Consider the following 27,982-nt stretch of genomic DNA (forward strand, 5'->3'; position numbering starts at 1 on the left):
TTGACCCATGGGCATGGGGCCTGCCTGGATTGCCTGTTTCTACATTATGTGAGCCATTTTCTTGACATAAATTTCGCTATCTATATCTTATCACTATATCCCTGGTTTTGCTTCTCTAAAGAACCCAGCCTGGAACACACCACACAGTTTACAAAGTTGCAGCCCAAGTATAATGGAGAATTCACACATTTGGGGTATAGTACTAATTCTAATTGAGAGTTAAAGTTTAAAAAGATAAAACACACATATCTTACTAACACGTAAAGGATACAAATGGGACATTGGCTGAATTGTGAAGAAAATGCGTTACTGCAATGGGGCAGTTGCTTAACCAAGTACAAAGCAACATTAATAAGCCAACTCTCGTCTGTATCTTGCTTCCCTGCAACAGATAAGTTAATAAGAGTCTATTTCCATTCATTTCAGTCTTTTTCAAAATAAGAGTTGCCCGAAGATCTCTCCTTATAAGATTTTCACATCTTATAAAAAATGTTTAGGAATTCAGATTAAAACAACTGCACAAGAGAATGTATTCTTGTATCCTTTACAGGCTGCACTTCCAAAAAAAATAAACAGAGGAGAAATGTTCATGTTTATAGCATATAATATATAGCATGTAATATAGATGACATTGCTATATATAGCATAGAATATATAGCATTGTTATCTAAAAACATGATTAAAAAATCCTGGTCTTTGTAAGATAAAATGCATGCTATTGAGACTTAAAAGAAAAATAAAATAAATCCTAAAACACATCAAATATCAGCAAATTTGCCTGGTATTTTTTTTATTATGTTTCAATTTTTTTAAGTTCCTAATAAAAAGACAAATTTCAGCCCCTTCAAAACACAAAAAACCCCAAAACAAAACAACATGCAAAATACAAAGAAATAATTTCTTGATTAGGTTAGTCAAATTCCATGAGGAAATCAGATAAAAAGAATTCACAAAACAATTGAGAATTTTAATAAATCAGGTAATTTTAACAAACCACCAACTATACTGCTGCCACATATAATTAAAGAATATTGAATATTGGCATGTTTGTCAAAATTATGTTTTCTAAATTTTAATTAAACATATACGAAGGAGTTTTCAAAATATTCATGGAAAAATATAGCCGGAAACAACAAAATTTTTTGAAGGACGTTCAGAAGCTCCCTCATATATCTCCTATGTGGCATATTCTCATATTACTAAAATCTGTATTGTTTTTTAAGAAAAATAAAGATGAGAAAACAGCAAAGTAGTGCATGGCAGTGTGGCAATTTCAGAATACATTCCAAAGGCAACAATTCCAAATTGTCCATCTACCACTCAGAGGCCTCTCATCACAGACATCTTGATGCCAATAGCTTGCCCTCTCTGTAATCTGTTTTGGGGTATATCAGTATGAAATGTAAGAAGTTCAAACCAGACCTTTTCAAATGCTTTCTGAGTAAGCATGGATTTAACTTTTATGTGATTTATTATTTTTCTTCCTGGTTTCTGTACTACTGTGCTCATAATTTATTATATGTTATCTATACCATGTAAACTAAAAAGTCAAAAACATATAGCTAACTCTCAACTAGCTAGGTGCTGCAGACAACTTAAAATTTCCTACTCGAGTTAAGAATGCAAATATCCTGGTTACCCATGTTTGTTGTAACTCAAAATGACTGCGTGCTGCTGCCAAATATGCTTACACTGTACACACTGGATCCTATCAAATCACTCAGCAAACAAAAACACAATTAGATGGAAAACAGAATCTTGTACACATATTCCTTTTGGAGTTTAATTAAAAGATCATAATGGCAGAGTTGAATATAATCGAGCAGAAAATGGGATGAGACAGTATCTTTTCAGTAGCAGGAAAACAGATGAAGTACTCAAGCATGAACCGTGTCAAGAAGGTACAAAATTTAAACAAATCAAGTGTATAAAGTACCCTCCAAGGGCACAAAAGTAAACATATTTAATAGAAAGACATCATTCTCATATAAAGACTCCATATCATGAAAACGTTAGTTCTAAGTGCACTATACTAGCTATGTATTAAAGGTTCAATGTATTACCTTTACATAAAGAAATTTGAAGTCTAGTAAAAATGAGTTATAGAAGGCGGAGGACCAAGGCTTTCTAAAATAAAAGTACTTCTTAAAGACCTGAAGTTTTCACTGTAGGAAAGACAGTAAAGCAACAGTGAAAAGAAGTTATGGGAGCAAACCCTTTCTTTACTGCCCTACCTGGTACTGGTACAGTATGCTGTCTGGCCCCCATTTTCCTAGTGTGAGTAGACAAAGGCAGTTGGATTCTATGATCTAAAACATGCAGGTTCAGAGCACAGGTTCTGAAGTGGAATGTCTGAATTTACACCCAGGTTCTACAACTCAATTAGACCACTCTTTCTTTTTCCCTCTCATCTTTAAATTGGGGTATTAGTTAATACATATTCCATAGAGTTGGCAAGTGGATTAAATCGGCTCATATGTGTAATGAGTCTAGAACAGTGCATTCATTATATAAATAGTAAGTGTTCTACTAATGTTCTTATATTATTATTATTCCTTCTAGTTGCACAATTCTATGATTTGTCCAATGCAACATGTTGGAGGATCGGAGGAATGACTGGTTAACAGCATGCCATACATAGATAATGCTGTATATTGTGCCATCCTTGCTAAACGAAGACAGACCTGACACCCTTTCTGATGAGGACCAAACACTAAACTCTGCAGTATGGGTGACTTCAAACGCAACCTCACTGCCACTGAGTTGATGTCGGCTCACAGTGACCCTAGAGGGCAGAACAGAATGGCCCCTGAGAGTTTCTGACACGGGACGGCTTTGTGGGCATACAAAGTCCCATGTTTCTCCTGCAGAATGGCTGGTGAGTCTGAACCGGGGACCCTGTGGTTAGCAGCCCATTGTGTACTCACTAAGGCACCAGAGCTCCTGCTTATGGATTACACCTCAGTGTATGTAAGACAAAAAGCCTCACCATTAACTCAATAAGGAAGATCATGATACACGGAAAAACTGGTAGACGTTGTCAAGGATTTCGTTTTACTTGGATCCACAACTCATGCTGAAGGAAACAGCAGTCAAGAAATCCAAACATGAGGCTGCCTGCTGCACAAGACCTCTTTAAGTGTCAAGACCAAAGAGGTTACTTTGAGGACTAAGGTTCACCAGACCTAAGCCATGGTTTATCTTCATCTAAGAGGTGAACAAGAAGTAAGGAAGACTGAAGATGAATTGATGCATTTGAATCATGGTGTTGGTGAAAAAATATTAACTATACTATGGACTGCCAAAAGAACAGACAAATCTGTCCTTCAAGAAGACTAGCCAGGACGCTTCTTAAAAGCATAGCTGGTGAGACTTCATCTCATACACTCTGGAAGTATTCTCAGGAGGTCACCTCTCTGGAGAAGGACATCGTGCTTGGTCAAATAGAGGGTCCACCTTAAAACAGAAAAAAATTCTCAAAGAGATAGGCTGACCTAGTGTCAGCAACAATGGACTCAGAGGAACAATTATGAGGGTGGTGCAGGATTGGGAGCATTTCTTTTTATAGCCTGCAGGTACTATGAGTTGGAACAAACTTAACAGTACCCAACATCATATTGCATTTTCTAAACAAAAACTCCCTTTGTCCTAATCTATGTGTTTTCTTTCTGGTAATTTTGCATTGCTTGTTAAACATCGCAAGAGCTAACATTTTCTCGTGTTGAGTACTGAGATGAAGTTCTGGAGCATCATAATCCATTGTTTTCTGGTGGCTATCCTAGGGATAGAGAATAGGAAAAGGGCACAATGGAACTTTCTGGGATTATGAAAATTTTCTATGTCTTACTGTGAGTGGTTATTATAGACATATATTCAATACTCACAACTCATCAGATTGAACATAAGAGGTCTATTTACTAATTTACTGTAAGTTTTTTTTAAAAAAAATATGTTTTAAGTGATTGACACTTATTTATAATACTTCCTCTAATATGAAACATTCTTATATTAAAGATGCACCCAATACTGTGTTAAATCATGCTCAGAGACAAAAATATAATTATAAACAAAATCTTATTACTCACACTGTACAATTGAACACATGCTTGAACATGAACACTGTACACACCTCTTTGCTAAATATTCAAAAAACAAAATAAAAAGCAAAACTAAAAATTCAAATCCCCCCACACACAAAAAACCCCAAAGCAAACACAAAATGCCCCCCACCAATGCACATCAAAAATAAGTCTTCACTAGTAGATATGGGAATACTACAGTAATTCAAAATATTTTACTTAAAGTATTTCAAATGATAAAATTATACTTACTATTGTGCATATGAGATAACTGAAGCAAAAACGATGTCACCTTCTTTCACATACTAAGTAACTACAGAAAAACTTTTAATTCTAAATGTTACTTCCTTTTGAAAGATGTCAGGAGACATACAGAAACAAGTTTGGGAAAACAAAATACAAAAAATACCCAAAAACCACAACCAAGGAATTCCAGAAGTGCAAGTAACCGGAGGAAGCTCAAGTGTAGCTCAGAGTCCTACAGTCCTCAGAAACACCACCACATAGCCCACGGAGGAGAACTGGAGAGTCACTTACGAAAGATGTGAACTTGCTGACAAAGGAAAGTGTAAGTAGAACATAACTTCACACAAGCAGTTAAACAATCAGCAAAACCCAAAACAAAGAAACAGCCTTGCTTGTAAGAGGCAAATGCCTAAGCTTAATCAGGAGATAGATACATACCCGTCTGTCGATCTTATCACCCTGCAAATTATACATTAAAAATTATTTGTAAATAGTACTACTTTGAAAGATTTTAAATCTAAAAAACTCCAAAAACCTCAAATACTTTTTCACAATCTTTTTACATATGCAAAATATTTGGGGACAAAATGGTTCGAATCTTTCATTATTAAAAAAATGAGTGTTCAATTTAAGGAATAAAGGATAATTTTAAATTATACCTACTCCACATTATCGTTTTACATTTATGACATTGAAAAAAATCTACTCTCCTACTATCTGGAGGAAGGCTGCCCTCACACCGCTGTCTGGCCGTGGGTGTGTGTGTGTGGGTGTGTGTGTTGTGCGCGTGCAGATACTGTTCTGGATTCTCAGTCTTATACAGCCCGGGGTCCCTGAGGTCAAACTTGCTGTGGGGTAGAAAGGGAGGAAGAAGAGGCATCTACCTAAGAGGGTTTGGAAGAAAAGCTGCAAATGTTATGACAACCCAAGGTTGTGCGTTGATGACAGCTGGCCTCGGTGAGCATGGCGATGCTCCCAGGACCCTGAGAGGAAGCTCCAAGCATAGAGTGCCATGCCTCTAAGGCAGACGCGCTCCGAAATACTGCACACGGGACTTGCAGGGGTAGGAGTGCAGCCCGGGAGGCAACACCCCGAGGGGAAACTATGCACTCACACAGGAGGAAAGTGAAGTCCTGAAGCTAAAGGGCCTCTAGTCACACAGCCCAGCTATATCCAGCTTTGTCTCCTCCATGCATCCTTGTTCAGAGGAATGGTCCATAACTGGATTTGTCACGGTGAAAACACATGAGTAAATCTTAGCTATATTATGTTTCTGATAAATTTTCTAAATTAAAAAATTGGATAAAAGGATGATCTGAAACAGAAAAAAGTTTCTACCATTTTCGTATAATGCTTACTTTTGCCCAACAACCTGGTCTGGAATCTGACTAAGTGAGGAGAGGGGCACATAACACTCAATGACTTACAGGAGAAGAGACACCACTGTCTGGAGGAGTTCTCATTGCTCATGAATCTTAATTACTCTAACAACATGAAATTTGAGGTGATGGGGAGCAGAGAGTTAAAATTGCTGTTTAGTTTAAGAAGTTTTTTTTTCCCAATAGAACTTAGCCATGCCAGATATTAAATAAGCAAAGTTATGAATATTTGAGGTAGTTTTGTTAATCACTAAAGATTAAAGGTAAAATACATTTTTTAATCAAAGTAAGATAACTTTCAAAAACATTCAACTCTATTTTCATCTTAATTAATTTTAAAGCTTTCAATTTTCTATGATGGAACTACTGTTGTTTAAAGTCCACGGATAAAAGCTGACAATAAGGAACAATTTCGTGACTGACAAAATTAAAAACTGAAGACTTACACTGCATAATATTATGGGGAAGCAGGATAATCCCACTAGGACAGCAAGGAGTGGGGAGAACAATGTTACTCAGCCACATTCTCACTCTTCCAGAGTGACTTCTTAGTTTTGCTAATGCATGAACTTGAAACTGTAGCAGCCTGGATCTTTCATGTGGGCAAACCACCTAATCAATGTTGATACTAAACATGAGCATCCATACTTCAATAGAACATTGTAGTTTTCATTAAGTGTCTACAGCAGGCTTGGGGAACATCTGGTCCCAGAGCCATTTGAGACCCGAAAAGTCATCAGTACCAGCGAGCATCACACACCTCCCCAAAGAGAAGCAGTTCCAGCCATCGCGTTAGGGTGTTAATTAAATGTTTGACCAAATATAGTAGGCTAATTAAATGTTTGGCCCAAAATAGTAGGTTAATTAAGCTTCTAATTTTGTATGGCCTATGAATGATGTTATAAATATCCAAATGGCCCTGGGGCAGAAAACGAGGTTCCCAGCCCTGGCCTAGAAGATTGCAAAAACACTTTGCTATGCTTTTCTTCATCTTGCTGGATAAATGATATAGCTTGGGGAACTGAAATCTCACCAACATCAAGCAAGAGGTATGCTGTATAACTAACTACTCATGGAATGGTATTCTATCTTTGCTTTCTATTAATTGCTGTAACTGAAGAGAAAGAGGGATGGACACAGCTACAAGCTACCTTATTCTGTTCCACTCGTAAACTGACCCAAATCCAGCTGCTGAGCAGAAAGAGAAAATGAAATGATAGGACACTAAAGATGCTTTTAAAACAAACTAACAAACAAACCAGCAAAACACCCAAAAAAGATCTTTTCTGCCCAGAACAGCATGTCCCCATTGTGTTTCCATCACGCTATAGATATTAGAATTATTTGGTAAATAAAGCCCTGCCAGAATATCTATGGATTTTCTCCATAAAGCTGATTCTGGTTATAATCAACTCATCCACCCCAGACATTCACCCATGGATGTCTATCCCTGACACCAAAGCGTACAGTCACAGTTCTCTGCTCCTTAGGGAAGGTGCATTGCCATGTTACCTGCGAAAGGATGTTGGTACACTGCTGCAGCAGAGAAACCGGAGGGTTGCCGATACTGGTAGCGAGTTGAACCCTGAGCAACTGCTCTTTCTGGGTAGCATTTTCTTGCAAAGCATGGGCCAGGGCCACAGCGGCACACCAGTTTGAAAGTGAGTCCGTGGAAAACAGACCGCCACACAAGAGTTGCCCGGCCGAGACGGAATTGCCCGTTGCTACAAAAGGTGACAGGCAGATGATAAGATGTGTGAGGAGACTAAAGAAACTGTTTTCCATGCACACAAATGGTATGACATACTACTAAGTACTATTTAAAATTTGTTACCTAATATTATTACATAGGAATCTCAAAATAATAATTTTTAAGTCTGCTTTCTAAAACAAAAGAACAACCACAGAAAGGCATGGGGGAGGGGGGAAGCTGCAGAACAAAGACATATTAGAAGATACTTTTAAATAAGTAATTAATTTTTAATCATTTTATTGGGGGATCTTACAGTTCTTAGAACATTCCATACATCAATTGTATCAAGCATATTTGTACATCTGTTGCCATCATCATTTTCTAAACATTTACTTTCTATTTGACACCTTGGCTTCAGCTCCTCTTTTAGAAGATACTTTAGGCATCAAATTGATGATACTAATAGTAAAACAAAACTAGTCTAATTAAAAACTGCATTTATAAAACAAATTCAAGAAAATGCCACATTTAAAATGAGTCCACTATAGCCAAGGTCTCGTTTTCCTTCACTTTGAAAATGGATTAGGATAAAATACAGTAAGTTACATATTTTTAACAAAGAATTTATCTCAGGAAAAAAGAAATATTTAAACAGCCATGAAAGGGCAATGTCTCTAACCTCTACTAGAAAGCTATAATAGAAAGTTACATGTGATTTAATGATAAGATTTATAGTGTGGTAATTAGTATTCATAACAGTTTCTCTTTATTATCTATTATATACGATGTATTGGGGTAAGTGCTTTAAATATGCAACTGCATTAATCTTCACAATGTTTCTAATGAGGCATCATCCTCACAGACACAATTAACATTATCCCCACATTAATTGAGAAGACTCAAATGAAAGAACTTGCCCAGAATTACACAGCAAGAGAAGGAGAAATTCCACAATGAAGCCCTGGTCTGACCCCAAAGCCTAGTCTCTATTTAATCTTCAGGCTTTGAAACCCCAACATTTTCTAATTATGCAAAGTATTCTGGGTTAAAACACAGAGGGGGGAAATTCAATTAAAAGCTTTAAACCAGAAGCATTCACTTTTTAAATCAGAAAGTGGAACTAAATTATTTACCATCAATGGTGGAAGGCAGAAGTGTTGACACAATTTCTCCTTGTCCCTTTTGGTTTTTATATAAGAAACACTGGAAACAATAGAGAACAGCACAGCGCAGTACAAATGGCTGCCTTTCATTCACCATGGACATGAGAAGCACCACAATCGCTGGTCTGTTGGCAATGAAAACCAGAAGAGTAAAACGAACCATTACAAGTCAATAAAACAAATCAGTGATTCTGGTTCTGAAGAACCATACCAGAATCCCAGCAGCCACCTCCCTACTGCAGCAGAGAGAAGGAAAGTGCAGGCAGGAAGTGATCTGCCTGTGTAAGGACCACAGGCAGGGCACGTAGGGACCACAGCTGTACGCAAACACCTGAATGTCCAAGGCCACACACTGTACGAATACCCACACAGCTATCTTGTCAGGTAACTTCTAGCTTTCAAATGCACAGAATTTCTTACAGGAATGCTAAGGCGGTTGCTAGGTGCCATCAGGCCAGTGCCAACTCACAGCAACCTATCTCCCACAGAAGGCATCGCCGCCCACGTCCTGTGCCACCCTCGCAATGGCTGCTGCGCCAGAGTCCACTGTTGACGCCACGGCGTCAATCCCTTTCCTGGAAGTCTCCCCTTTTCACTGACCCTCCACTCTGCCAAGAATGCTGTGTCATAAGATGTATGTAAGAACCCCAAGTCATTTTTTCTCTGCTCGTGGGAATCTCATCATGTCTCTTTTCCTACCTCGGAGGACTTGAAGGGGCATTGACAGAAGCAAAGTAGTCCTGGTTTACTTGGGAGCCTCGAATAACTTCTGATACCGTATTAATGGTCTGTTTAGGGGGAAAAGGAACATTTAGAGAAGTCAGTCAAGGAAGGAAATCTGTTTTCAAAAGAAGAAAATGCTACATACACCCTGTAGATTTTTGCATTTCAATGACAAAATCCAGACACCAAAAAAAAAAAACAGTGACAGCAAGAAGGACATAACACTTCCTCAAGATTACAATTTTAAACATTAAGAATAGGCTTCCAATAAAGATAGCACGTGCACTTAGTTTTCCCCACCATAATGCATCAAAGTAACAGTAAAGAATTGTCTTATTTTAATATTATCTCATAAGCAAAAGGGGTAAAGGCTATGAGAGATTTTAATCAATTATGAGATATAAAATCAATAGCTGATATAGGTAATGTATTTATCAGAGTGGTAAAGATAACAATCTGAGTCTCTATGGACTAGAATGTCCACAGGGAGTGTGCCATTTTGATCTATCAGACCTTGAAAGATTCAATCTGCTAAGGATCACACTTTAGGGAGGTGGGGGTGGGGGTGGCGACAGACTGGTATAAAGTCTATCTATAAACCATCTCTTAGCCCCTTCCCACTTCAGATCTCTTCCCTAGACCACAGGAGACTAGGTTTGTTCTCTGAAGCCAATTATAATATTGTCATGCTTGGGCAAAGCAGAGAAGGGGGTGAGGAGTGGGGCCCAAATCGAGGAGACCACCCACAGTCTAAACTACAGAGCACGCAATGGGGCACTGAGTCGTTCTGCATTGTCTGTTCCTGGTCTAGCAGCTCTGCTGAACCTGTTCCCTCTGGGTGAGCCTACTGGCATTTGAAACACCAGTGACACAGCTTCCAGCATCACACAAGCCACCACAGTATGACCCACTGACAGACAAGTGGTGGGTTGTAAAAATATAAACCTTGAAATCTAATTTAAATAGAAATTTTAACCCAGTGGTCCTGGGGTGGCAGGGGAAAGTAAAGTTGGGGAGTTATATGGGGAAAGAATGAAGTCTTCCTCTATCAGGGTAGAAAGTAAATACTGAAGACTGATAAAGCACAGAAGCGTAGTGAACATCAGTTGGGGAATGCTGGAATTTACCTCCGTCAGAATATCAGCAGGAACCCCAGTAGCCATCAGGATCGTGCAGAGCTGCTGCAACAAGCCACACTGGCACATGGCCTTCTGGCAGCTGCTCGTAGCACCAGGGGGGTTGTTGGGAGACACCAGTACTCGCACAAGCTACACGGAGAAAAACAGAGACTTTTAAGGCTCCGAGAAGCCTTAAGGTAGATTGGATCAAGTGAACAGAATGTTTGTGAGGGATTCCTTTCGCTAGCTCAGTCTGATGGCGACGTCCCACCCCCCAGCCCCACCCCCTGGCAACAGTTCAGCTATAGCCCATTACACTCTGCTACTTGCTTGAGTTCCTGCCTCCTTCGGGCGGCTTTGAGTCCCCAGAAAGCAGAGGAATCTCAAGCAACCAGCACAACGTGTGTAACAAGGCACCCAGTCAATAAATGAATAAATGAGCACATAAAGATGTTGCAGAGTGGCACATTTCTTGTCCAAGTAAAGATTAATTAACAGAATGGCTTCAAGTGTGATATTGTCTCTGAATGAGAAATGCATCACGAAAGGCTACATCAATCTTAGAGATCTAGAAGATGGTGCATCAGGCAACGTTGACCTCGATGGTTCTTAAGTCCAACAGCCCAAGCCCATCACCTTATGTTGACTCTGACTCACAGTAAATAACCCTGCAGGGCACAGGGTTCCCAAAGGGAATCTTTCAGACAGCAGACTGCCACACCTTTCTCCCCCAGGAAGCAGCAGGCAGGTTCAAACTGCAGACCACTTAACCACTGCTAATTAAACCCTATAGTGTATGATCCCGTAGTTACTCTGAACCTGAGCTTCAGAAACAGAAAACAGTAACTGCATCTGAAAGCTTAGTGCAGTTAAATCTTCAAATAGAAAACTCATTTATAGTAGATATACAAAGTAATCATTGATTTAACAGAGTAGATCAAAACAATTTTATTACTATAAGCTACACCAAATCCAAATCAGAGCTACCCTATATAAAGTTTTTGAGACTGTCAATCTTTATGGGAGCAGATAACCTCATCTTCCTCCTGCAGAGCAACTGGTGGGTTTGAACTGCGGATCCCACAGGACCACCAGGGCTCCTTTTTGATGTATAAAAACAAACAAAAAGTAATGATGCAAAAAATAAACATCAAGGTTTGCAGCAGCTGTATTCTGAGTGATAGCAACTAAAATTTGGGGGGATGCGGGGACTCTACCAGTAGTTAAACTGGTAAGTAATAAACATCTAGATTAACAACCATGCTTAGAGAGGGTTGATCATTAAATTGGTGTTACAAGGCACTTTAGGGTTACCCCAATGGTTTCTGGCCTGGGGCTCTCCCCCACCCTTTTAATCTACTCATTATTGTTATTGTTTTAATATTTAAAGCGAATTCCAGGCAGTACATAATGTCTCCCACAGTACTTTTATATCTCTAACTGACAAAGACTTGTTTTTACAACATAATCACGATGGCATTATTGCACTCAACACAATGAACGATTCTTACATGTACTGCCAGTTGGGCACCCTGATTAGTGATGTGCGTGACTACAGCATCACTGCATTTCCAGGGCCAGAGAGACCACTCACTCTGAAGATGAGCACAGGGGGATGCTCTACTAACAGCCGCTATCCAGCAACAGAGTCTCTCCTAAGGCAATGGGCTTTCTAAGAGGCCTCGCTGGATCCTTCCACAAAGCGGCAAGGAGGGATTCCTGCAGCCACAGGAAGCAGAACAAGTCATAAAATTCTAAGTCTATGAAAAATTTGTGTGTTTTGTGATTAAAAAAACTTTTCAAAATAATGCATCTCTAAATTTAATCTGAAAAATTTGAATGAAAAATTCCCAATCGGATCAATTTCAACTTTTAGGAGCTCAGAGTTCAACTGTGACTGTAATCCCAATTACAACACATGTATCCAAATAGGGAGACAATGAAGCATTTTCATTAGATGCACAAAAGAACACTTCAAACACTAAAAAACCCAAACACACTGCCATCAAGCTGATTCCAACTCACAGTGACAGAGTAGAACTAGCCCCTAGTGCTTCTGGGGCCTGACGGAAGTGAGCCCCCTCCTCCTTCTCCCTCAAAGTGGCTGGTGGGCTCACGCTGCCAACCTCCAGTTATCAGCATCATTTAACCCACTACACCACGAGGGCACCTTCTCTTGACATACAAATAATCTTAACTAAAGCAATTAAGAACATACCCTCAGACAGGTTGAGAAACAAATTCACTGTAATCAAGTTGATTCTGGTTCACAGTGACCTTACAAGATAAAGTAGAACTGCCACACAGAGGAGAGGTAGTTAGTTTATTGTGCCAACCTGGGCGATAAACACATGTGGGGTTAACTGAAGGGCAGAAGGATAAATGGCTCAGTGAGCCTTGCCTTTCTAGTTCTCGGGTCTCCTGCTTTGTGATGGTCGGACCAGGGTGCAGCTACCTTAGCCAGTTCCCTGCTTCAGCTGGCAAGGCTCACTTCCTGTAAGACATCCCTGAGGAGAAGACACATGGACCTACCCTGATGCAGCCCTGGGTGCTGGAGCAGCTGTGTGGAAACCTCTTCCAGCACTGAGATGCTTACACATTCACTGACTCGGCTTTCCTCCTGCAGTCGGTTTCATTGCGTCTGTTTTGTGAGATGGAGGAGGACTTTGTGGATTGGTGTCGGACATATGGGTTAATGTTGGACTGTGGCCTTGGGCAGCACTGGGTTGGGATGTTTTCTTGATGAGCACTTAACCTTTATATAAAACTCCCTCTTATACATGAGTTTCTATGGATTTGTTTCTCTGAAGTACCCAGACTCACACAGAGGTAATGCTTTACAAAAGCAGGATGAGCAGAAGATAATTGATGGCCTATCATGTCATGACTGTATCAACTACTCAAATCTTTGAGATGGGAAATAAGCTTTTTGAATTGAGTTTTTTGTTTCTGTTTTTAAATAAATCATTTTATTGGGGACTCTTTCAGCTTTTTTAACAATCCATATATCAATTATATATCAAGTACATTTGTTGCCATCATGATTTTCCAAACATTTTCTACTTGAGCCCTTGGTATCAACTCCTCCTTTTTTCCCTTCCTCTCCCACCCTCTCCTCCTCATGAACCCTTGATAAATTATAGGTTTTTATTATTTTCATATCTTATACTGTCCTCTGTGTCCCTTTACTCACGTTTCTGTTCTTCATTCCCCTTGGGGTGGGGTGGGGTGTGTGTCTGTGTTACATTGATCACTCTTAGTTCCCCCTTTCTCTCTTCTTCAGCTCAGTCCTTTATAAACTAATATAAAGCAGAGAAGAGGCTCTGCTAAGCTAGAACAGAACCAATTCATTTTTCACTTTAAAAGTGGTATTTTTTAAAGTAAACACTATTTAAAGAACCAACTCACTATATAACTAGAATGCCAAATATTTCCCTTTTTATGAAGTATACCATTAGAGGTTACAGCTTGGAAAAATGTGCTTTAAACTGTCAAACTTTCATCAAAATCCCTTATCAAATACCCTAACTATAGAATAAAAGAATTTCCTCCACTAGTTTCAATGTTTACCTCTCTTTTTTGTTTTCCTAGTGTTTCCAGCAGAATGCTCATGTTATTGGAGAGAGATAGCCCAAGAATGTATTAGCACTATTAATAAGTAACAGCTTCATTTTTCAAATTCCCTGGATACTTTCTACTGGGGAAACAGCTAGGAGAAAATAGGACCAGGTGATGGGAAGTGTCTGGGGTCTGGAACATGGGAGGATGCTCAGAAGGCTAGGCCCAGCCCAGGGGAGAAGACCCAGACAGGTGGCCTGGCCATTTGAAAGGGGCTGCTACCATAGGGAGGCAAAGCCTTGAAATGGAAATGCTAAATCGTTACATCTGACTGAGATGAGAGACGAGGCTATTGTCTCCTGTAAAGGAGTACAGCTTTTAAGCCCAGCTAGGGTTGCTATACATTGGAGTCAACTCAATGGCAGGGAGTTTGATTTTGGATAATAATGACAAGTGAAACAGGAATAATGATGTTGGAAGTGTAAGTAAAAACTGTGACCATGGTGTTCTTCTGCAAAATATATTTGTGATTATCTTCTGCACATTCTAATAGATAAATAATCTATCCTCCCAAAGTGGGCATTTCTGAAAATGGAAAGGGTCACTATCAGGACAACAAAATGTTGTCTTGGCAAACCGTAACACATGTTGGCTTCATTGTCCATCAACCTCTGTAAGCAGCGCAAGGTGTGGAATGGTTTCAGACACTGATTGCCAGAGCGGCTAGCCATTCAGTTTTGAGGTCCAGAATTTTCGACACATAGGCGTAATGTCGAAGACAGCAAGATCCTCAAGAATCACTAAAGGGTTAATAATTTTTTTACAATGTTAATAGGCTGTTACAAATTTGAGGGGCTAAGGGAAGGAAATTTACTAATAAAGTATTTCAAAGGATTTCCCATTTTAATTGGGCACAGACTTATTTACTACTTCTACTGAGTGTTCAACAAAAAAGCCTAAAGAAAACTCCAGGTTGTTCTGTCCATGTAACTTCTATAATGGACTTCCAACTCAGACTATTAATCTTTAGGGGTAGGAGTATTATCGTTTTTCCTAGTACCCAGTGTCCGACTCTCACTAAATGCTTAATGAACTTACTCGTTGAGCTTAACACTTTAAAGCGTTAAAATGTATGATGCTATTAAATCTCTAATTGAAAGCAAAGTTAAAAACTTAAAATGCAAGGGGCCATTTAACTGAGAAACAACAAAGCCCACATGGAAGAAGCACACCAGCCTGTGAGATCATAAGGTGTTGAAGGGATCAGGTATCAGGCATCAAAGACAAAAAAAAAATCATAGCATTGTGAACAAGGGGGAGTGCGGAGTCGGAACCAAGGGCGCGTCCATGGGAAATTGGACAACCCCTTGGAGATGGGCTGCGGGGAGGAGATGAGCCAGTCAGGGTTGAGTGCAGCAACAATGAAATATACAATTTTCCTCTAGTTCTTGAATGCTTCCTCCCCCCACTATCATGATCCGAATTCTAGTTTACATATCTGGCTGGACCGGAGGAAGTACATTGGCACAAATAGGAACCGGAAATACAGGGAATCCAGGACAGATGAACCCCTCAGGACCAGTGGGTGAGAGTGGCGATATCAGGAGGGTGGAGGAAAGGCGAGGGAGAAACGGGGAACAGATTACAAGGTCTACAGGAGATGTAGGACAGTGTAAGATATGATAAAATAATAATAATTTATAAATTATCAAGGGTTCAGGGGGGAGGAGGGAGCAGGGAGGGAGGGGCAAAAATGAGGAACTGATACCAAGGGCTCAAGTAGAAAGCAGGTATTTTGAGAATGATGATGGCAACATATGTACAAATGTGCTGGACACAATTGATGTATGTATGGATTGTGATAAAGAGTTGTATGAGCCCTTAGTAAAATGATTTAAAAGAAAAACGAAACTAAAATTAGTGTCAATAAAAGCTATGCATTGATAAAAAAAACTTAAAATGAACTCTCTAAACATACTCTCTAATATAAAACTAATTAGGGAACAGTTTGGATTTGCTTTAAAATAATCTAGCAGGGCAAGAGAGGGAACAGCAGAAAAAACAATATGGCCACATGTACAAATAGTAATTGAAGCCAAGCACTAGATGAATGTGTGTGTCTCTGAGGTGGGACACCTCTATCTATCTGAATATAAATTTGAGTGTTAAAGCTATTCTTAAGCTCTCTTGAAATCAACTTACAATACTTGGTTTACCAAAAATGACCAGTTTTTTTTTCTTTGAAAGAACCACTGTCAATTTCCCATCATGCATTTATGTCTAAGGGCAGTATACCTGTAGCATTAGATGCAAATTAGTAACTTTTTGTGCCGACCAGCCAGAATTTTCATCTCCAACTTCAAACCAAGGTTTCATGCGCTGAATATAGGAGCCTTCTTTAAAAAAATTTTGATTGGAATTGTTGTTTTTTAACAGGTTTTGAAGCAAGATCAAACAATCTTCTACTACAATACCTGGAAAGAAAAGGTAGAATGGAAGTGTTAAGGTTGATAAACCATGAAGGAAACTTCAAGCCCCAAACTTTTTATAAAAAGGATTAATATTCACAAAGCCAAGGTCGACAGCTGCCTCATGGAACATGGGTCACTGCCAGCATGTTTCTTCCTCAGGTTCCTTAGTGGTCTCCTGGCTTTTGTGTGTAGCTGTCTGTTCACCTCAGTAACTTCTTCAAATGCCAGCTTCACTATAGCTTCTTCTGGAATGACCACCCTGACCCCATGACTAGGCTCACCAACGCTCGCTCTCACTGCGACTGCTCACTCACTGCCGCTGAGTTGCTGCTGACACACAGCGACCCTGTAGGACAGGACAGAACTGCCCAGGAGTGACTGATATTGTAACTCTTTTTAAAAAAAGTATACATTCACTATGTAAATTTCTGGGCTACCATCCTGTGATAAAATAGGGACAATGGTGACAGAGTCATCTCTTTAGGAAAGTCGAAAGCCCTTTCTTTTGAAGAGCGGCTGGTGGTTTGAACGGCTGACTGCAGTCCGCAGCCCTTGCGTTGGTGCTGCTGTTGCAGTAACAGGAGCAGCAGCAGCAGCACTGGTCATAGCTATCATTATAGAGTGTCTTGTCTTTCCACAGAACCCCTGTGTAGCTCCAACGCTAGGCTACTAACTGAAAGGCTGGAGACCTGAGTTGACCCAGAAGTTCTTAAAAAAAAAAAAAAAGGTCTATCAAATCTCCCTCCCCAAAAAAAACCCAGCCTGTGAAAAACGTATGGCGCACAGTGCTACTCGGACACATGCGGGTTTGCCAAGAAGCCATGTCAACTTGATGGCAACTGGCTTTCGTGGATTTGATTTGATTTTTCTTCTCTGTTAGTTCATAATCTATAAAGACACTCTGTGTTCTCAAAATATACAAAGATAAGGTATTGGGAAAATTCATAGTAAGCAACTACTAAATATTTGTTTAATGAATTAGTCATACCTTATGTGTTCTTCTAAAGCACTTGGCCTTATTGTCCCTATATCTCTTTCTTGAAACTCCTTTTCCGTTGGCTTCTACAACTCTTCTTTCTCCATCTCTCTTACCCATTTCTGTTGCTCTATTATTGATATACAGTAAGTTCTCCCCTAGCTTTCTTCCCTTTTTATTCTTGTCTCATTCTAAGCAATCCACGTAGATTTTCTTATTTCTCTCTTCTTGTTTCCTCTATCATGTATATTCTAAAGACTCTCCAATTTTTATCTCTATCCTGGACCTCTGAATTAATATACCTACTCTTTACTTATTGACATGGTTAGATTACAAAGGCTTAGTAGTTATCTAAAAATTGATGTTATGATAAAATGGAGATGACCACATCATTACATCACTGTCGAGCTATGAAGACTCATTGCCTAGACATAACCTCAGAGCCAGTTTTTCTCACTTAGCACTTTGGTGCGCACTACTGCCAAATGAAGGCTGTTAAAACACAAAAGAGCAGGATAGATATTTGTACTATTGGGATCAATATGAAATATCCATAATCACAAGTGAGAAGTGTCCATCCAGCCCTATGTCTCTGTTCATTAAACCTAATTTAATGTATACAAATAGAACTCATTTTCTCTGCCTACTGTAATACGAGGTTTGGGGCACAACTGTTTCACAAAAACAGCCAAAAATACCTATCTTAAAAGTAATTAAAAACCGACAGTTTGGCAAACTAAAACTGAAGAGAAAAGCAGATATTGAGAAAGGTAAACAAATGTAAAAATAACTTTTGGCCAAGAATTCATTTCTTTATCTTGGAAAATCAAAATCTTTGAAAGTATCGTACAGGGCAAAGAGAAAATAAATCAAGGTCAAGGGTTTACACAAGGTGGGCAATCTAATAGAGAATGCTCCACACAGTAAATAGATCCTTCGAGTAACAATCAACCAAAAGCTAGTCGGTGTTAATAATGCTGGGCAGCCTGGATTGGCACAGCCTGAGCGGTCCGGGACATCTAAGTGCTGTACTGGCTGGAGTAAGGTGGTTCAAGAAAGTCCTACTATGGGGGCTTGATCCGAACAAAGATGTGCTTTCTCGGAAAGGAATTATCTTCATCTTAGGCTTTAAATCCCTACAAATTATTCTTACAATCACAACAAACACAGATAATCGGGAACCAAATAAACATATAGCAACACGTGAATGAACCAGGAGAGGAAAAGTAGACTGAAAATCCTGATTTATCAGATGAGGACTACAACATGTTAAGCTACATGTTCAAGAAAATAAAAGATAAGTTAAAATATCTGCAGGAATAAGAATTACAAATAACTGCCTAAAAGGCCTGCCAAAGAAATAGAAATTTTAGAAAAGGAAAATGAAGAACTCAATGGACAGGTTTAACAGCAGGTCAAGAACAGGTGAGGGGAAAGAAAACATCTAGAATGCAGTCCAGAAAGTTAAAAATTCAGATGACAGAGTGAACGTAACACTGGGTCTGCATTCAGAAAGTGAGGACGCAAGACAGCAGAAGCAGTCCTGGAGGAGATAAAGCAGGAAGGTCCGAGAGCAAACGAAGGACAGAAACCGACAGAGCAAAAGCCCACTATCAAGCAGGATGACGCAAGAGTATCAAGTATGAGCCCCCATTTCTCTCCCTAACTGCATTCTCTAGAAGTCAGAAATTTAGTGCGCATAAAAGAAATCTCTTTAAATCAATCATTTCATACCGTACCTCCGTCACTGTTCCCCTCCTCTGTAATAATGTCTAGCAGTCTCTCAAAAGCATTTTCAAAAGCGACAATTTTCTGGATTGCTCCATTGCTCCTTGTGAGTGCTTGAAGCAGCAGCACGCCCTTGTGGAGAAGAAAGGCAGTGTTCAGTGAGCTACAATGGAAGACAGCTTCAAATCACTTTTCTTAACCTTTAAATCCTGGAATTTCCGTATTGGTAAGAATCTCCGAAGTCCAGCGTCTTTACTTTATGTAGAGGGCTATCAAGGGCAGAGCAGATTCGCAACTTGAAGGTCTTGAAGGAACAAAGCCTAGAGGACAATCCATGTCTAACAATTCCTAACACCGATTCTTTTCCACGGTGTAGCATAAAGATAAAATAGTGTTTTCATATTCACCAGTCACTGGCCCACTGTCGTTGTGGTCTGAAGCAAGCCACTGTACATGTTACAAAATGGTAGTAATGGAAAAGTTATGAATTTAATACTTTTAAAATCATGATACTCAAAGAAAGTCTTTTTGAAAAAATATGCCTCTCAAATACCCAACACTTGATTCCAATTGAGAAAAAAGTTGAGAATTCATGCCTCATGTTCAAATTACTCCGGCATGGCTTCGTCTCTAATTTTCTGTTTTTATCAGCAACAGCAAGCTGGCTTTCATTCATATGAGGGGGTTTTCAAAAAATCCATGGAAAAATTACACACCTTTTAATTCCATTTTCCCACAAACTTTTGAATCATTTTCTTTATAATTAGAGGAAAACTTATTGCTTCCAATTTATCCTTATTTCACTATTAATGACTTTCATGAGCTTTTGAGGGGACAGTATTATCACAATAGTCAGGTGACAGCAAGTATCTTAACAAAAATGCTCAGGAATTTATGAGAAATAGCAATAGGTAGTTAAATCCCTTACACAGCAAATTAGCTGTTGGCTGTTGAGGAGCTAGCAGGTGCATATGGATTCATGGCCTAATGGCTCTGTACCACTAACTTCCTGTCAAGTCTCAATAGCTAGATAGAGAAAAAGGCAAAAGTAGTTATATTTTTAATGTTAAATTCTCCTGCTTCATCGTGTCAACTTGAGTTTAACTGCTAACAAAGGGAGCAGTAAACACAGAGTAAAACTGTCCCAGAACTCTCAGGTTGGAAGCCTTTACGAAAGCCTTTACCACGTCGTTCTCCTCTACAAGGGATTGACGGGCTCAAAATGCCCACGCCAAGACACCTGAGCAAGATAAAAATGGGTTTAAAAAGCTAGTTGCCTCACTAACTATGCAACTTGAAGCAAGTTACATATATTCTAAGTCTCAATCTACATATATCTAAAACAAGGATACTAAAATCTATGTCAGATTATATGAAGAATGAGTGAAATAAAATACATAAATATTCAATCTATCATCACACCTTAAGTTCTCAATAAAGTTATTTCCTCTCCTTATTCTCTAAGTGACTAAGAGATTTCCTGTTTTCATGAAACACATCCACGAAAATCCTACTAAGACATTAAGTATACTTATTGGTCACTGAAAATAAGCAGGGCACCCCATTCCTTAAGTCAAAAATTAGCAATTAAAGAGATTTATTTACTTATCCTGACTTCAGTATGACTGTATTTTAAGTATTAGCATTAGCTGATGAAGTACAGTTCTCCCTTTCGATTGATTATAGCTTAATAAATATGGCAAGACTAGGCCACTCATAACTAAACTCACTGCTATTGAGTTGATTCTAATGGATAGCAACCCCTTTATAGGGTTTCCAAGACCATACATATGTAACAGACAGCCTCATCTTTCTCCCACGGAGTGACTGGTGAGTTTGAACCACTGACCTTGTGGTTAGCAGTTCAATGCTTACCTGATAGTGCACTGGGGCTCCTGGGGACAAATGATACAATTATAGATATCACCACTTTGGATTGCCTAACGAAATAACTGCTCTAGCAATGCTCATGAGTGGAGAAAACCATTCGATTCAAGATTGGCAGAGAACTTCAAAATGGAGGGATCTGGCTATCACAACTCGAACCCATCGAATGCTAAGTGGGAGACACCCAGATACATGTCTCCTGTCACTATGAGCTGGAACCCACCTTATGGCAATGAGTTTGGTTTTAGATACAGTTCAAAATTAAGCACACTGCCATACCACCTGGGACAAATTCCAGCAAAAAGTTATACTTGATTGGGGGTAGGGGAGCGAAAGGGGGAACCCATCACAAGATTGGATATATAGCCCCCCCACCCAGGGGGACGGACAACAGAAAGGTGGGTTAAAGGAAACAATACACAGTGTAAGGCATGAAATAACAATGATCTATAGTTGATCACGTATTCACAAGGGTGGAACGGGGGTAGGGAGGGAGAAAAAGAAAACCTGATACAAGGGCTCAAGTAGAAAGAAATTGTTTTTGAAACGTTGTTGGTAACTATGTATAAAGGTGCTTAATGCTACTGAATGATGGATTGTTATAAGATTAGTTAAGAGCCCCCAATAAAATGATTTAAAAAAAAGTTAAGCCCAGCCTAATCAAGTCTTTAGTAGCACTGACAGACATAACAATCAAATGTAATGAACAGATCTTGTCTGACTCCAGAGTCAACAATTAAAAAACATTTTTGAGACAATTAAGAAACCGGAATATGAAGGGTTACCTTATTTCAGTTGAAGGACCAAGAAATTCCTAACTGGTTAATTTAGTGATAATGTTCTTGTAGTTTATGAGGGGAAAATATTTACTTCAGTACACATATGTATATATGTCTTCCCTAAAATGCAAACTGAAGCATATATGTGTCAAATTATGCTGGTTGTTTGACTGCTTTAAATACTCCAGTCAGGAGTGGAGTGGAGATAAGGGAGAGGAGGCGATGAAGCCAATATCTTGGTAATTTAATGTTGCAAAATCTTGGACATTGAAGAGTTTGAGTGAAGGAGTTTAGTGTTTTCTCTCTACTTTTGTGCGTTACATTTCACAATAAAAATAATTAAAATTAAAGAAAGGAAAACTAGTTTGTCACTTAGAAATAAGCTGGTCGTTACTACTGTTTTAGAGTACCTTGCTTTTGAAGCATTAAGTAAGTCTGAGCATGCCAGCGTGCCTATAAATCGCCATCTGAATCTGTTTCCAGCTGAAACAAACTAGGGCTAAGAATGTACCAGTGCGCCCCAAGGGAGGCTAGGCAACAGGTGCACGCTTGCTGCTGCCAAGTGCCCCATCGAGTTGGTCTGACCCTAGCCAGCCGATGCACAGAAGAACAAAATGGCTGGCCCTGCACAGCCTTCCTCAGTGTTTCCTATGCTTGACCCCACTGATGCGGCCAGGTGTCTACACCACTTAGAGAGTGCAACGAGAAGGCTGATTCTAAGAATGAAGAGAGGGAGAACTGGGGGGGGGGGGTGGAGGAAGCGCAGCAGCACGCTGTTCCAGTCATCGAAGGACGCCTGTCACTGACCGTGGCCCTGCATACCACTTGGTGTCTCTGGAAGCTGATCCCGGGGTCCACTGTGACATAGTACAATGCATTATGCTATAGTATGCAACTAGGAAAAAGGATCGACAAACAAACCCAAACAAATGATTTAAACCAAAGAAAACATGGCTGCTACCAAGACTCTCAACAAGCTGTAACAAAAATATAAAAATACAACTTAATCCCTTAACTGTAAAATTAATGAAAGTGAAGATAATCTTTTTATGTCTGCATACAAATTGAGGGGAAAGATGGAAGATAGAAATAAAGGGCGAAGAGTTCAGAGAAACAGTAAATTAAGAACTACGATGATGCACTTAAGCAGAAAACAAAGTAATTTTATATAGCATCTTAAAATGCATAATAATACTCAGAGACCCAGGGAAAGACAATTTCTCTAATCAATGGTTTGAATGATATCCTTTTATTTAAATGCAGGATCTAGAGAAAAATATAACTGAGTATATGAGTCCTTCAATTCAAGATATTTAGTAACATTTAGTCCAGGAAACTCAGAATTCCTAGTAGATGGAAGTTTGTTCAATAAGAGTTTTTTTTAAGATAAAATTAATTTATAAAAAATAAAAACAGTTCTCGTAAGTTACATTACCACATAATGTCTCAAAAAATCTCAACAAACTCAGTACTTTCAAGTCAAACAGAGGCCCTACAAATTAAGGTGGAACTGCCTCTGTGAGTTTCCAAGGCTGTAAATCCTTAAGGGAGAAGAAAGCCTGGCCTTTCTCCATGGCGTGGCTGGTAGTTTCAAAGTGCTACCTTTGTGGCTAGCAGCCCAAGGCTCCTAAAATGAACGGATACAGAAACTTTTAAAAAAGAAGAAGGATCATTGAAAAATGAAATGAAAAGATAATGGAAGTTTCCACAACGTCCTGATCAAGGTTTGAGGGAACAATGCTCAATCGACAAAAATAATGTGGTGTCAAGATATCGAAACTTATATGCAAATAATACAGTAAATCAATACAGAAAACGCTCTAGAGTAGATTACCAGGGGGTACTGGAAAAAAACAAAAACAAAAAAAACACGGGAAAATGCTCCACTGGGCAGAGCTGTGATAGTGCGCATTTTTCATGAGCAAAAGCAACTTACTCTTAGTGACCCAGTGGCATGGCCTGGGACGGTTCTCTGATCGCAGTTAATTTTTTTAAAGCAGTTTCGCTCAAACCTCATTTTTTGTAATGGCCGATTTAAGAAAACAGCGTGCAGCTGTGAAATTTTGTTTCCTACTCAGGTAAAATGCAGCAGAAACTGTTGTGACGTTGAACACCACTTACCAGGGCAGCGCTATGGGAAAAACTCAAGTGCCTGAGTGGCTTTCTCATTTCAAAAAATGTGCAATGTCCACGGATGACAACCCCCATTTTGATGTCTGACAACTTCCCAAATGGACAAACACGTCCACTAGCAGTGCATCTGGAGCTGGTTCCACCAGGCTAATCAAGCTAGATATTCAGAGATTCTGAGAAGAATGCGTAAGTGTGGGACAAAAAAGGCCTGATTTGTGGCAGATGGGGGACTGGTCTTGCCACCGTGACAATGCACCTGCTCAGGCAGTCATCTCAGAGCACACACCTGACTCATCTGACCTCACTCTGTGGGACTTCTTTTTGTTTCCACGAATGCAGAGGGACATGAAAGGACAGCGATTTGATGACTTAGAAGAGGTGACGAAAAAAATGAGGGAGGTGCTGTCAGCCATCCAAAGAAATGAGTTTGAAAAATGTTTTCATGAATGGAATCACAGATTTCACAATGGTATTAAGTGTAATAGAAAGTACTTTGAAGATAATAAGGTTGTTTCGAAAAGGAAAAAAAAAGAAATACACAGCTTTGGGGTGGGGTGGGAGGATTCCGGCTTCTTTTGGGTATCCCCTGATATAAGAAAATCCTTTGCAATCTACTCAGTCAACTAAGGATGAGAATTCCGAGTGACATGCTTGGTTATGTTTACACAGCTAAACATGTGCCGCCCTCTCCTCACTCTAAAGACAACAGTTGAGGGGAAGACAGCCTCTCAGAAGAGGTAGAAGAACTGCTCAACTTGAGAGAAAGAAATTCGAATAGCAAAATGGTCTGCTTACCCCAAACTACGAGATAAGGCAAAAACAGAAAAACTGTGACTTTCAAGACCAGTAACCCTAACTTCCCAGTCTAATTTCCCATACATCCAGAGATCGTTTGTAAAGAGGGGGTGCAGATTCTTGTACTCTTTTTTCCAAATGGTACTTACATCATTACGTATAACTTCCCTGGAATCTGCTAGTAAATCCATCAATCTTGAAACACCTAGAAAAAAACAAACGTGAAAAATACAAGCAAGCCAAAAATGCAAATGACATTTCAAATGAAAAACAATTTATTAATAAATCATTTCAGTCCCCCTCTCTAGGAAACAGAGTGCTGTCAGGTAAGCATTAGACTGTTAACTGAAAGGTAGGTGGTTCAAACCCATCAGTCACTCTGCAGGAGAAAAATATGGCAATGTGTGCCCATGAAAATTTACAGGCCTGGAAAACTTACACAGGGCTGCTCTAAGTAAGAATCCACTTGATGGCATTGGGTTTGGCTTTAGGTTCTCTAGGAAATAGTCCTCGTTTTTCTAACAAAATGATACAAAGAAGATAAATCACTTACCCATGGGGCTGACTAAAATTATTTGCTGCACCTGAGGTCCTAGTTGTTTTAAAAGAGAAGTAAGAAGCTTTACACCAGGCCAGCGGACATGGAAATCAAACTCCTGTAACATAAGAATAAATATTTAGAAGTATAATTCATATTTTCAGGATAAACAAAAAGTGACTCTAAAGAGGAAAAAGGCAATAAAAAAGAAAATAGGAACTATAAACTGGTCAAATGGATTAAAATGGAACTGAATGGATGGATAAACGGAATTTGTAAAAACAGAAATAAATAAACAACCAGTGTTTTAACAAATTATACATTTTTTTTAAACATGCAAGCAAATCTCTTGCTACAATTCACTTGCTACCTTGAAGAGGTATGGATATGTTGCTTCCTCGAAAACACCAGAAAAAGGCAACAAAAAAGCTTACCATAGTGACAAAAATATCTAGATTCCCTATTTACCTCCAATAAAGATAGCAGGAGAGTGACATTTTCTTGCTGCTTAATGAAAATTTCTGTAAACTGGCTTCCCAAATCATCACTCTGTCTTGTGGAATTTTCTTCTGTAACATTCAAAGGTAAAAGACTGTCAATATGGTGCTTTGTTCTCATAAAGTATTTCTTTGTTGAAGGAGCTAAGCAGAAATGATCATTTTCTTTTTATTTAAACAATTCAACAGTATGGCTGGTAAAAATCACAATGAGTGGAAGGCAATTAATTCCTTAAAGTAACTTTCAATGCCATTTAAATAATTTTTAATTATCAAATGTCTTCAAATAAAAATATTTAAATTTTCACATGTTCTCAAGGAGAGTTTTAGGTTAAACTGGAAACTCGTTGGGGTGATGGGAAAACATTTTAACTCAAGAATGATAATGGTTACATTGTTGTATAGATAGGTCCAAAAAAAAAAATCATAGGACTCTATCACTCAGGAGGGTAAAGTTGACTGTAAGTAAATTATAATCCCAAATCCTTCACCTCCAGAACTCTCGAGGGACATACAGATCTTGCTGATAGTTATTAAATAATTAAGTTAAAAATAAAATCAACCACCTGCACATTCTTCAATGTCTCCTTTAAAAATAACATTATTGTATATATGGAATCATTTAGTAATAAACAAGAATTTGACATTTATTTCTTATTTATTCTTTTAAAATTATGTATTTCCCTTAATGCATAAGTCTTTAGATTTAGATACATTTTTCAACAGTTTGTCATAAAAATTTAAATGAAGACTAAAAATTCAAGCAATATTTGTAAGTAAATTATCATATAAGACCTGCTGATACAAACAGTACTTTAATGATGCATATACGCTATTTGTTGAATGAATCCACTTGTTTGTATTTTACTTTTATTTTTTGTGTTTTTTCTGTAGGTAAATACCAGGATGGGTAAACCTATAGAGATAAGAATTGGACGTGGCAGGGGTGACTGGTGGGAAATGGGGAGCTAATAACAATGAGTACACGGAAAAATGTACTGGAACTGATTGCACTGACGGCTGCACACTTATGACTGTGACTCACCTACTGAAATGTATGATATATGAATTTTACATCTGTGAAACCCTTACAAGTAAACAAGCTAACTTAATACAATAGTCCAAGAGTAGTACGTGTCAGCCCCCCAGAACCTTCAGTCAACACAGAGAAAGAAAATATCTATGAAAGTAAAGAACTGGGGAATACAGGTGTGTGATTATCTGTGTTTCAGATCATCTGGATTGTGTCACACATATTATGAGTTCATACTGTGGATATAGAAAAAATGTCTACTGGAAAAAAGTAAAAAAAATATCATAGCACCGAAGTTCATTTTCACACCCTATACTTACTTACCACAGGACAAAGATGAGGCTATCGACCCCATAAAGATGGACAGCTTCAGAACCCTGCACAAGGTCACTGAGTGGAACAGACTTGATGGCAGTGTGCTTGGTTTGCTGGCTTATAGGAGTCCTGGTGGTGTACGAGTTAAGAATTGGGCTGCTGTAAGGTGGATGGTTTAAATTCACCAGCTGCTCCGTGGGGCAAAGAGGAGGCTTTCTGTTCTCACAAAGATTTAGCTGCAGAAGCCCTACAGGACGACTGCTTTACTGGGTATGACAGGGTCATTATGAGCCAGAGCAGATTCATCTGTAGTGGGCTGCCATGTGCCCCAAGCAGGCCACAGCCTGGGATGGGCAGATGCCAACATTCTTACAAGGTGGGTGTCTATACTTGGCTGAGCTTCTTTATTTTTCTCAGGCCAGAAAAGAGCAAGCTCCACTGATGAAGCAGAGCTAAAGGAAGTCTCGACAACTAAACGACCCAATTCTGTGAGTTTTATTTCTCTTATGGTAAATACAGTGGAGATGACTCTCACAGATCGAGAAGATGTTATTCTAGCTATGGAGAGACTCTCTGGTAGGTGAACTCAGGGACCGATGGCCCTGGTCCAGAATCAGGACTAATGGCTGAATTCTGAAAGCCAGAAGTGTGGCTTAACACGGAAATTTGCTAAGTTCTTTGGTTATCATTTTATGGTTGTGAGAAGCATATACATGTAATTTAAACCTATAGTAAAATATAATCATGAATAGCATGCAATTGAGAATTTCCTGAGAAAATTTTATTTTTTAAGTAAAATGATCCTTTACTGTAGGATAAATTTAAACATAAGATAATATACAAATCAAACAGCTCCTTGTTATCATAGTGA

At 39.0% G+C, this 27,982-nt stretch overlaps 1 protein-coding gene across 2 annotated transcripts in view; it reads right to left on the reverse strand.

The window, feature by feature from the left end:
• USO1 (USO1 vesicle transport factor) overlaps window positions 1-27,982 on the reverse strand; it is a 76,815-nt gene that overhangs the window by 20,668 nt on the left and 28,165 nt on the right. For both annotated transcript variants that reach the window (XR_012783478.1, XM_075544189.1), the window contains exons 5-14: window positions 25,735-25,835; window positions 25,282-25,384; window positions 24,878-24,933; window positions 19,146-19,266; window positions 16,255-16,433; window positions 10,411-10,551; window positions 9,260-9,348; window positions 8,531-8,685; window positions 7,217-7,428; window positions 272-382 (exon numbers count right to left, since the gene is read on the reverse strand). Coding sequence is in view for 1 of the 2 variants with exons in the window: in XM_075544189.1 (XP_075400304.1) it covers window positions 272-382; window positions 7,217-7,428; window positions 8,531-8,685; window positions 9,260-9,348; window positions 10,411-10,551; window positions 16,255-16,433; window positions 19,146-19,266; window positions 24,878-24,933; window positions 25,282-25,384; window positions 25,735-25,835 (1,268 nt within the window). In the remaining variant the exon portion in view is untranslated. The remainder of the gene's footprint in view (window positions 1-271; window positions 383-7,216; window positions 7,429-8,530; window positions 8,686-9,259; window positions 9,349-10,410; window positions 10,552-16,254; window positions 16,434-19,145; window positions 19,267-24,877; window positions 24,934-25,281; window positions 25,385-25,734; window positions 25,836-27,982) is intronic.

Source organism: Tenrec ecaudatus, chromosome 3 (genome assembly GCF_050624435.1).
Source record: "Tenrec ecaudatus isolate mTenEca1 chromosome 3, mTenEca1.hap1, whole genome shotgun sequence".
Lineage (NCBI taxonomy): Eukaryota > Metazoa > Chordata > Mammalia > Afrosoricida > Tenrecidae > Tenrec > Tenrec ecaudatus.